The 12,330-nt window shown below is 38.5% G+C and overlaps 1 protein-coding gene across 5 annotated transcripts in view; it reads right to left on the bottom strand.

The window, feature by feature from the left end:
* Positions 1–639: 639 nt before the first annotated feature.
* Positions 640–12,330, bottom strand: part of SYNJ1 (synaptojanin 1) — a 104,614-nt gene continuing 92,923 nt past the window's right edge. For 2 of the 5 annotated variants that reach the window (XM_011989042.1, XM_011989044.1), the window contains 2 exons: positions 10,553–10,576; positions 4,426–7,471 (listed from right to left, as the gene is read on the bottom strand). In XM_011989042.1, coding sequence (XP_011844432.1) covers positions 10,556–10,576 — 21 coding nt within the window. In that variant the 3' untranslated portion in view covers positions 4,426–7,471; positions 10,553–10,555. Of the gene's footprint in view, positions 786–4,425; positions 7,472–10,552; positions 10,577–12,330 lie in introns of those variants that run through there. The other 3 variants (XM_011989039.1, XM_011989041.1, XM_011989040.1) reach the window with 2 other exon arrangements.

Below are 12,330 nucleotides of genomic sequence, written 5' to 3'. Positions count from 1 at the left end.
TATTGAGAAATGTGGAAAATCGTTGCATAAGAACCCATGTTTTGACCATCCAGTTTTGTTTAAATATGTAGCTTAGTAATCATCTAGTGATTATTAAAATCACCACAGATCAAGCCCGTGCAGTATCTTTACATTTGTCAGCCCTGGTATTTGTGGTCCTCATAATTTTATTATAACTGCATTCTGTTCAGCATTTTCTTTTCTTTTCTTTCTTTTTTTTGAGACAGAGTCTCACTCTTGTCGCCCAGGCTGGAGTGCAGTGGCTCATTGCAACCCCTGCCTCCTGAGTTCAAGCAATTCTCCTGCCTCAACTTCTTGAGTAGCTGGGATTACAGGCGCCGGCCACCAGGCCCAGCTAATTTTTCTATTTTTAGTAGAGACGTGGTTTCGCCATGTTGGCCTGTCTGGTCTCTGCCCGCTTCAGCCTCCCGAAGTGCTGGGATTATAGGCGTGAGCCACCACCTGGCATTTTCTTAAGGTCCTTTTCTTCTCATACAGGGCTTGTCTTAAATATCTGTGGTTAGCTCTTTCTTGGTGTGGTTTCAGCAGTCATAAATCATGCAAAGCCTGTTTTCTTGCCCTCAGGCACCCAAGTGAGTTCGAATCTGAAGACCAAGATGACACCTGGTGTGGTCTTGTGAGTTTTCACTAGTTTTCTCTTTGTATTTGAGGTGCTGTTGCCTTTCTAGGATGAAGAGCATCTTATGACCATTTGTATCTGTTCAGCAGTCCATCAGTGATTAACATCCTGATCTGGATAATTTATGAGTCTTTCATGATGGTTGCTGGATATCAGGCAGCCAGAAAGGGAAAGAGCAAATTTTGCTCTATTGACTGCCTTTTTTTTTAGGTCCTAACACACTACAAATACAGGTAAGGCCTCTCTCTAATCCCATTCTCTTCTTCCCCTTCTCCAGAGGTAAACTGCTATTCTGAATTTGGTGCTTATCATTTCCATTGCATGTTTTTAATACCATTAACATGTGTATGTACCCCTAAAAATATATCCTTTTGTGTATTTTAAATTTTATTTTATTTATTTATTTATTGAGACGGAGTCTTGCACTGTTGCCCAGTCTGGAGTGCAGTGGTGCAGTCTCGGCTCACTGCAACCTCCGCCTCCCAGATTCAAACAATTCTCCTTGCCTCAGCCTCCCAAGTGGCTGGGTAATTATAGGCGCCTGCCACCACGCCCAGCTAATTTTTTTGTATTTTTAGTAGAGACGGGGTTTCACTATGTTGGCCAGGCTGGTCTCAAACTCCTGACCTCGTGATCTGCCTCCCTTGGCCTCCCAAAGTACTAGGATTACAGGCGTGAGCCACTGCAGCTGACCTCGTAAATTTTATATAAATGATGTCATACTATTTTGTATCTTGCTTTATGGCTACACTGTGGGGTTTTCTCATATGTTCTTTTCACTCACTTATTTTCCACTCCACTCCCCAGTTGAGATTTATTTCTGGATTTCACCATTACAAACAATGCCTCTCATGTTCCGCAGATCCTAGTTTCTCTAGAAGTCGGATTTCTTGTTGATAGGGTACATGAATTTTACCTAATATTGTTAAATTGTTTTCTTGAGCTGATGTGCCAGTTTACTCTTTCACCAACCATGTAAGAGTTCCCCTCTCTCCGTATAATTGGTAATCCTTGATATGGTCAGACGTTTTTCTAACATTAATAAATTGGTGTTTTGATTTATACATCAGTTTCTTGTGAGTTTGCTTATTACATGCCTATCACCCTTGCTATAGTTTCTGGCCCTGCAGAGCTCAGAATCTGGCTGTGGGTCATGTAAAAAGAATGAAAACTAAGCTACAGACTGGAGAAGTATCTGCAAACCACATATCCAATGAAAGATGAGTAGAATCTAGAATATGTAAATAATCTTCTAAACTCAACTGTAAAAACAAAATCCATTTAGAAGATGGGCAAAATACCACAGACACTTCACTGAATATAAGATGGCAAATAAGCACTTGAAAAGATCTTCAGGCTGGGGGCAGTAGCTCACACCTGTAATCCCAACACTTTGGGAGGCTGAACTGGGCAGATTACATGAGGTCAAGAGTTTGAGACCAGCCTAGCCAAAATGGTGAAACCCATCTCTACTAAAAACACAAAAAATTAGCTGGGCATGGTGGCAGGCGCCTATAATCCCTGCTACTTGGGAGACTGAGGCAGGAGAATCATCAGAACCCAGGAGGTGGAGGTTGCAGTGAACCAAGATTGTGCCACTGTACTCCAGCCTGGTTGACAGAGCAAGACTCCATCTCAAAAAAACAAAAACAAAAGATTTTTATCATTAGCTGTTAGGGAAATGCAAATTAAAACCACAAGGAAACATCCACTACTATAATGGCTAAAATAAAAAAATAACGACAACACCAAATGAGGAAAAGGATGGGGAGAAGCTGGATTACTCATGCATTGCTGATGGGAATATGAAAGGGTAGGCACTCTGGAAAAGTTTCAGTTTTTAAAAAATGGAAGCATGCCATTACCATATAACCAAGCAATTGCACTCCTGGGTGTTTATCCCAGAGACATGGAAACTTCTCTTCACAGCAGCTGTATTTGTAATAGCTATCACACTGGAAACAACCCAGGTGTCCTTCAGTGGATGAATGGTTAAATGATGGTACATCCATACCATGGAATACTATTCAGCAATAAAAAGGAACAGACAGTACATGCAACCTAGATGAATCTCCAGAGAATTATGCTGAGTGAAGAAAGCCAACGCCAAAAGGTTACATACCACGATTAAATTTACATAACATTCTTGAAGTGAGAAAATTATACATGCAGAGATCAGATTAGTGGTTGCCAGAAGTTAATTAAGGGCAGGGGAAAAGGAGATGGGATGAAAGGGCAGTGGGAAAAGGGCAACATGAGGGCTCCTTATGGTGATGGAAATGCTCTGTGTCGTTCATGTCTTGGTCATACTCTGGTACTGTAGTTTTGCAAGATGTTACCCGTGGGGGCAAGTGGGTAAAGGGGTACATGGGGTCTCTGTATTATTTCTTATAACTCCATATTAACCTACAAGTATCTTAAAATGGTTTTTTAAAGGCAATAATTCTGTAACTTCTTAATAAAAGGTTAATGAACATTAAGAATTAAGGTAAGAATTTCAAATATCAACCAGATAGGTATGAAAAAAGGCAACACTAGCCTTGGCCTTTTTTTTTTTTTTTTTTTAAAGAGATAGGGTCTTGGTCCGACGCCCAGGCTGGAGTGTGGTTGTGTGATCATAGCTCACTCACTGCAGCCTCGATCTCCTGGGCTTAAGTGATGCCCCACCTCAACCTTCTAAGTAGCTGGGACTACAGGGATGCACCACCATGCCCAGCTAATTTTTTTGATTTTTACCAGATATAAAGTCTATGTTGTCCAGGCTGGTCTTGAACTCCTGGGCTCAAGCAATCCTCCTGCCTTCGCCTCCCAATATGCTGGGAGTACAGGAATGAGCCATTGCACCTTGCCTAGCCTTGGCCTCTTTCTTTCTTTGAGGCAGTCTCCCTCTGTCCCCCAGGATGAAGAACAGTGGCGTGGTCTTGGCTCACTGCAACCTCCACCTGCCAAATTCAAGATATTCTCCTGCTTCAGCCTCCTGAGTAGCTGGGATTACAGATCCCTGCCACCACACCCAGTTAATTTTTGTATTTTTAGTATAGACAGGGTTTCACCATGTTTGTCAGGCTGATCTCGAACTCCTGACCTCATGATCCACCCATCTTGGCCTCCCAAAGTGCTGGGATTACAGGCATGAGCCACCACACCCGGCCCTGGCCTTTTACTTTGGGTCTTTTTAGTCAGTCCCTTTTTCTGTCTGGTTGTGTCCCAATTCCTTTTTGCCCCCCAGTTGTTCCTTCTGCTTTGGGTAAGAAAAATAATTCATATTTCATGTATTATTTTCAAGTCAGCATGATTTTGAGTTAGGGCCTCTCTTATGGAGTAAGTGCATGGACCTTCTTTTTTTTTTTTTCTTTTCCCCAGAAAGAGTTTCGCTCTTGTCGCCCAGGCTGGAGTGCAATGACACGATCTTGGCTCACTGCAACCTCTGCCTCCCAGGTTGTAGCCATTCTCCTGCCTCAGCCTCCCCAGTAGCTGGGATTACAGGCCTGCGCCACCACACCTGGCTAATTTTTTTTTTTTGTATTTTTAGTAGAGACAGGGTTTCACCATGTTGGCCAGGCTGGGCATGGACTTTTTAATAATGATTAGTAATCTCAGAAAATCTTTCTTCTTACTTTTAGAGGAAGCACTATCTGGAGAAATGAAAATAAGGTCTTGAATTAAAATACCTGATTCGGCAATAAGGGTTAGGCTTATTTAGTTTGAACGTCACTAAACTTGTGTATGTAAAGTACACGGAAAATGGCTGAGAAAAATTCTTCCCTTTCGAACAAAGAAGTCAGCATGGTAAAGACAGATATATTTATTTCATATGACAGCACGTTTCACAGGATATGTACAGAATGTCTGTGTACCACTGACTTTAATACTGTACTTCTATAAAGTTTATCATTATAAATATTGTATGCCACATAAGCAATAAAATTCTTACATATAAATAGCAATCTAATATAGAGAACAGAGTTCACAAAGAGATCTTAGTGTCTAACTTCTGCTCTGCTTTTAACAGAACTAGTAAATATTTAATAATACACAGAATAATGGCTAGTTATTTGCAGCATACCTTTAACTTTCATAACTTTGTGCATTTTCAGCAACTTGCCAAGTGTAATTTCCTGATAAAGGCTGGGCTGCTGATATGTATATTTTAGACAGTAGTTTATATCCAATAGGAAACATTGCTCACAGAACTGCAATTCGCACTAGTGAAGTTTACCTAACAATGAATTATTTTGCTAATGGAGAGCAAATACCATATACACTAGTCACATGGATGTTAAAGCCACAATTTCAACAAGTTAATTCACATTTTGAAGCATACTGCTTATAGTAATACTGCTGTTTAAAAGACACTACTGCTGAAATGATTAGAACCTCCAAAAAGCACAATATAAAACTCACAAGAGTTATTTCTAACAGCAAATCCTGGCTGTTAACAGAGAAGATTACTTCTATAAATATAGTATTTTGATAACATTTGAGCATTTAGAAAAATGCTTTTTTTCCCTAATAGATTTGCTTTATGTCTAAGTGCAGTGCAGTTTGCTGTGCTTTTAACATTTTACATATTCGTAGCCATGAACGCTATTTTTTTATATTCCCTCAATGTACATCTTTAAAGGTTAAGTGTGGACATAGGAATTTAGGTGGACATATACAACTCTTTATATAAAAGGAACGCTAATGTAAGTCTTAATGGGTAAAGATGATTGTAATGGAAACTGACAAAGAAACAACTATTGCTCAAGGAGTTTTCTGATTGGTTTACTTAATGATATCAAAATACTACATTCTGTAAAAATTCTGTGTACTTCATAAAATTAATAAAAGCGGGATCAGTTGCATATTGGCAGTGCAGGAGACAAAATCCACAGCTAATTTGAGGTATAGCCTCTAAAAACTTAAAGCAGCATCACAGATGTGTTATGTAGCCTCGTAAGAGGGGGGAGAACACAGTGGATACATCCCCAATTCAAAGCACTCAGGGGACGGCTGCTTTCCCTGCTAAAAGCAAAGTTCCAGAGCAAAAGCAGCAAAAAGAAAATATGGGAGGGATACAGGCAACGTACATTCAAATGTACGCAGAGAAGAGAGTACGGTTAGCTCTAGTATTTCTCCTTGAACTTGGTGGTATGTGCCTTCCCTGCATATAAGGCCATAGTGCTTTTTTGGGAGCACTAGAATATCCATCCACTTGACAGTGACCACAAAATAGGCTGTTTCCAGCGGCAAGAACCTCCTCCTGGAGAAAAGCATATGAAGGCGCTGGAGTAAAAAGTAACAAGGTTGTGTGTATTTGAAGGTGTTGGGTGTGGAATGGTAGAAAATTCTGATTCTGTGGTGAGATTATTCTAGTTTTGAAAACAAAATTAATGAAAGGTCCAAATTACATTGCAGCCATCTTTTTGGTAATGTGATATTGAGAAAGGGACTCTCTTGGAACTTTTAGGTATAACTTGGTCTGAGTTATATCCTAGAAATTAAACTATGAATTGTGAAAATATATAAATGTATATGGAAGTATATGTGTATGTATTATATATGTACACATACCTATACTTTTTTCCTTTAAAGCAATGCCTTTCAAAACTGTTCACTGTAACCTTGGCAGCTCTTTGGTAAATACTCATAGATACCGATTGTTAACAAGTATGAGAGGGCTGGTGGAAATGTCAGCTGAAAGTTGGGTGGGCTTTTTTGAGATTCTTCAGAAGCCTGACCGAAAAGTTTCTGAATAAGGACTGTTTTCTAAAGTAGTTTTAAGCACTTTTTATGGCTACTACTGTCTCCTATTCATCCAAAGAGAAATACATCAAAACTCCAGTTAACAATGAGAAGGGTTTTTCCTTATTTCCAATATACACATATTCCAACTCTGTACACATCAAATAGTGGTGTTTTGTGAAGATATCAGTGCACTTACAATGACTTATTGCACATAATGAAATACGAATGCCCAATTCTCTTGGCTCTACCTGCCAAAAGCAAATGCCCACTGTCTTCTGTTGCGTGGCGTTATCTTTCTGTAAAGTCCAGTGTGGGCGAAGCCTTAGAGGCCAAGGTTGTGAAAGGATCTACTGGAGGGCTGGTGCCAGGCAGGAGCAGAGGGACAGGAGGTGGAGGAGGTCTTCTTGATGGCAACACACAGAAAGAGACATTTGTACCTTTATTCCAGTCATCATTCAATGTCAGGTTGGAGCTGGAAAATGAACTTGGCTGATTACCCAGTAAATCTGAACAAGCTGACTTTGACTTCCCTTTCACACCAAAGTCCTCTTCTTCCTCAAAGGTTACCCATCCTTTTGGGTTGCTAATTTTTAATGTAGACTGCCCCTGTAGATCAAAACTTTCCTTAAAGCCATCAAGTGAAGAGGAAGCCTTGCCTTCGTTATGACTGAGAGGCTGCAGAGAAGGGAAAGGATTGATAGTAACGGGCTCTTCTTTGGAGAACCATGAAGTTGCCTCTGATTCTTGAGACTCGGCTTTAAATGGGTTTCCAGGAGCAGCAGTCCTGTCACTGAAAGGATTTGTCCTGGTCAAGCCGGTAATAAATGGGTTTGGAGAACTTCGCACATTTTCCTGGGACTGACTCCGAGCTGGAATTGGAGGCATTGTTGGCATGCAACTTACAGAACTCAAAGTATTAACGTTACTTTGCGTTACAGAAGGCAACTGAATCAACCTCTTTGGGTCTGGGGTTGGAACAGGTGACGTTTGAACAGATAGCTGAGCCTTTGATACAGCAAGCAGATTAAATGACAGATCTTCAAATGGGTCAATCTTTAACGGTGATTCTCGTTTGACACCAGAGATTCCATTTGTTTTTACCTGCGAAAGAAAGGGAGCACTGAAAAATCAGTTTATATTTACTTTTAATACCCCCCATTCTTCCTGTCTCAATTATTCTTCCCTTTTTAGGGGCAAGCATGTAAATTTAGAAACTAAAAAGTAGCTTTGTGTAGTTTGTTACTCTGGTGGTTTAAATAAGATGAAACAGCTACAATCTTTAAAAACTTCTTCCTAAATAAATCCTTTCTAATTAAATCAATTTTTTAAATCTCTCAAAATCAGAGCTTATTTCATTCATGCAAGTTTTGAAATGGTAAGAAGGAGAATTGTATAGAATTAACAAATTTGTTCATGCCCAGTTCTATCACATTTCAGTATGAACTTAAGAAATCCATACTTATAACTTATGGTGAATCTATATAAATAAATTTCCAACACCCATCTATGATGATGATGATGTGGTTTCATTGTTCTTTTAAGTATGTTTTCATTTAGAATTAATGTTACTATGGAAATTCTATTTTACAGATAAAATAAATTCTATTAGCATATTTTATTCTTAAGATGAAGACTCCATCTTTCCCTCTCCCTCTTCTAGTTGGAAAAATAAATTTTGAGAGTTCTTTGCTTTTTTTTTTTTTTTTTGGAGACCGAATCTTGTGTTGTCACCCAGGCTGGAGTGCAATGGCACGATTTTGGCTCACTGCAACTTCCACCTCCCAGGTTCAAGTTATTCTTGTGCCTCAGCCTCTTGAGTTGCTGGCACTACAGCCGTGTGCCACCATGTCCAGCTAATTTTTTGTATTTTAGTAGAGATGGGGTTTCACCATGTTGCCCAGGCTGGTCTCAAACTCCTGAGCGCAGACAATCTGCCTGCCTCAGCCTCCCAAAGTGTTAGGGTTACAGGCGTGAGCCACCACGCCCGGCACAGCTGACTTTTAATGCAAGCTCTCCTTTGTTGAATAAACTGAGTAATGTGAGGCTGGGAGAGGTGGCTCACGCCTGATTAATCCCTGCACTTTGTGAGGCTGCGGCGGGTGGATCACCTGAGGTCAGGAATTCCAGACCAGGCTGGCCAACATGATGAAACCCCGTCTCTACTAAAAATACAAAAAATTAGCCGGGCATGGTGGTGCACGCCTACAATCCCAGCTACTCAGAAGGCTGAGGCAGGAGAATCGGAGAACCGCTTGAACCGGGGAGGCAGAGGTTGCAGTGAGCTGAGATCGCGCCACTGTACTCCAGCTTGGGCAAGAGCAAAAACTCCGTCTTAAAAAACAAAAAACAAAAACTGAGTAATGTGGCAACTTTCCGTAAAAAAACTGACCTTCCTGTCTTGTAAAAATGTTCCAAAACAGATACACTATTAGTAATCAAATGCAACCATTGCTTAAAACCAGAGGGAAAAAAGTCCCATTTTCTATTTGGTTTATGAAATCTACAACCACAATGAAGATGTGCCTAGAGTGGAGCCTGGTCCCTTCTATGTGACAGAGTTGGCTGTGAACTGTCATCAGTAGGAAGAGTGCTTGGAATTCCTTCACTCTTGCCCTAAATCCCTTGGTCCCTACTCCATAAAGAAGCTGGTTGGAGTGGAGCACAGCCAAGGGACTGAGCAAAGCCAACTGATCAGATGAAGGAAAAGAACTACGATTCTGGCCTCATGGGCAAATTAGCTTATCAGGCATTCATTATTAATTTTGAAAAAAATGTATATAATTCTTAAAACTAGAGTAGATGACTTGGACACTTATACTAACTTAAGAAAACTTCAGGGTTGGATAGGACGGCCCCAAAAAGAAAATTCAGTTCAAGACTGGCAATGTAATAAAATGAGCACTGCCCAACAGGAATTTGGATAGTTGTTAAAGCAAAATAACTATACTTTCATGAAATATATTGGAAAAAAACAGCAGCAGTCTCAATAAAATGTAACTGCATATTATGAAACAGTTACTGCTTAAGAATAAGGAAGGATGTTCACTTGTAAGAGGAAATGGTGTGGATGACTTAAGTGAATAACTTTCAAGTATCTGTTTTATTCAACTATCCTAGAATATGCTTTATAATTGGTTGAAAAAGTATACTTTTCTTCAAACTTAGTGTGATAAATTTGTACAAAATTAAAGAGAAAACATGTCACAGACTTTAAACTGTATTCTAAATGTCTTAGGTAAGTAGATCTATATGTGGAAATGTACTTACAAGGAAATTTATATAGCTATTATAAAATTAACTCTGTATTACCAAAAATCTCTGGACTATTTATAGTTAATATAAAATGGAAATATTTGAGTCTGAGACAAAATTCTCCTATGGCAGATAGAACCGTCTGCAACACAGACATTAGAGGAGAGGAGAATTTCGTGCTCTGCCAGCTTAGAATAGAAGTCACCTGCTGCATAAGTGCTGCACATTTGAATCTTTATTTTCATATATAGGAAAATTTTTATTTCAAAATATGTTAATTTGATAGAATCAGGATCATTTTTCCCAGACTTGAAATTACAATGACAACCACATCACTATTCATCACATTAGAATTAATTTGTAATCTAAGCAGGATTTGTGATGACAATATTAAAACTGGTGCTATTTTTACAGAGAAAGGTGTTGGAAGGCCCTTTAAATAATCCTGTTATACTGCTAACTTTTGTCTTTCTAAACCATCAGTTCTTCCTTACCAATAACAATCTTGCTACTAAAACTATTTGAAAAAATATTTCCCCCAAATATTTTTTCCTAAAAAACATACTGAATTTTGTGTTTATGTAATTACATAAATGCCATTGTTAAAACCAAGAACCAATCTGCTTTTGCCAAAAAGGCCTTCATATACCTAAATCTTACTTTCTTGAAGTTACACTTTTTAGTTTTGTTAATTTTTATTTAAAAATGAAGCAAAAAGTGGTAAAGCATTAGCAAGAACAACAACATGGTTCCTAAAATCCAAAATACTAAGAAGAAGAAAAAGCAGGTTTTATGGTATGATAGAATTTATTAATGGAGACAGGTGGTTTTAAAAATGGGTGAAACTTTAGATGTATGAAGAAGAGATTCATACATCTAATGTATTGAGATGGATGAAAACACATGTAAGATTGATAAATTGTCAGATACCTGTTACCCTGATGGTTGCTCCTGCTTTGAGAAAGGAAACAGACATCAAAGGAAAGAGTTAGGAGGATAATCCGAGATCAACCAGCAACCCTAACAATTCAGTCAATAAAATACTTTCTAAGTTACATACAGAATCCAAAAGCAGCAATATTTGCAGGTTGTAACATAAATTCAAAAGACAATTCCAATTCCTTTTGTAATTTTGTTGAATTAGGGTCCAGACTTTAGTTTTGTCTGAGGTTGATTACTAACCAGTTCAGTTTTGTTATTCCAAAAATAATACTCCAAATGATTTCAGAGTTCTACAATATTTTAAGCAACCTGTTATGGACTGAGTATTTGTGTGCTCTCCCCTCCCAAATGCGTGTGTTGGTTCCATAAGCCCCAGTGTGATTGTATTTGGAGGTGGGGCCATTGGGAGGTAATTAGAGTTAGATGAGGTCATGAAGGTGGGACCCCATGATGGGATTAGTGTCCTTATGAGAAGAGACACCAGACAGCTTGTGCAAGTGTGTGTGCCTGCTCTCATTCCAGGCACCACATGCAATGAGACGGCGTGAACACACAGTGAGAAGGTGGCTGTCAGCACGCTACAAAGAGCGCCCTCACCAGAACTCAACCATGCTGGCACCCTGATCTCGGACTTCCAGCCTCCAAAACTGTGAGAAAATAAATTTCTGTTGTGTAAGCCACCCAGTCTATGGTACTTCTTATGTCAACCCAAGCAGACTAAAACACAGCCTTAGGATAGCCTAGGGATGTCATTATTAGAGAAAACGGCAATGTAATGGTACAAAATGATACCATTTTTGGTACATACTATTTTGCAAAAAGACCATCCCACTGAAAATTAGTATTCATTTTAACAAAATGGTCAGCATCTAGCTTGTTTTATCTTACTCAAATTTTCTGAAAAATGATACCCTTAATATCATTAATTTAATTCATAACATATTAGTTGAAACATACAAGAAACTTGTACCTTACAAGAAATTTGGAATTTACCTTTGTTTAAAAATGAAATCATAATCCCTCAACAATATACCATTATTTTAAAAAATCTAGTATCCCCAAAAAACAGTTTTGAGGTAAATCTTCTCCAATATCTAAACGTACTACTAAACAGCAAAACTAATTTTGACAATTCAGAGACATCATCCTGAAATATATTAAGTACTTTAGAATTCCCTGCTTAGTAAACGTGAGACTCTTGTTCAACACTCAAGAGTTTTGTGTATCAGCTCTGGCAGTGGATAGGAGATCAGGAATAGGTTTATACTGAGAAGTACAACGTTGCTGTATCCTCCATTAAATGGATCTAGATTGCTGCAATTTTTCTACCAGGTCTCATAGTAACAGTACAGCAGTGAGTTCAGTTCCTTTACTTCCAGTTGCATTTCCTTATTTCTGGCTCTTAGCTGATAAAGATGACTAAGATGCTGGAAGTCAGATAGATAAGTGAGGATTTTTTATACTTTGTAAAGGATGTATGACATGTTATATAATCACTCAAATTAAACGAATCTCTTCCATACAAAATTAAAAAGTCGAAGAATAAATAATAAAAAGTAAAACTGGGTCATGTACGTTATGTTTTAAATACCTTGTAGATTTGGAACAGGATAAGTAAAGACTTGTAAAAATTACAAATGTTCAATTCTAAAACTATTCCATCTCATTACAAAATATCGAATTTGTCATATTTAAATATCTCATCATCAGGTTTGAAAATCTTGTATATTTTTCAACTTACAGCTACTTCCAATAATTTTTAAAAT

The sequence above is a fragment of the Mandrillus leucophaeus genome, unplaced genomic scaffold (genome assembly GCF_000951045.1).
Source record: "Mandrillus leucophaeus isolate KB7577 unplaced genomic scaffold, Mleu.le_1.0 Scaffold345, whole genome shotgun sequence".
Classification (NCBI taxonomy): domain Eukaryota; kingdom Metazoa; phylum Chordata; class Mammalia; order Primates; family Cercopithecidae; genus Mandrillus; species Mandrillus leucophaeus.
This window is presented reverse-complemented; position numbering and strand designations above follow the sequence as displayed.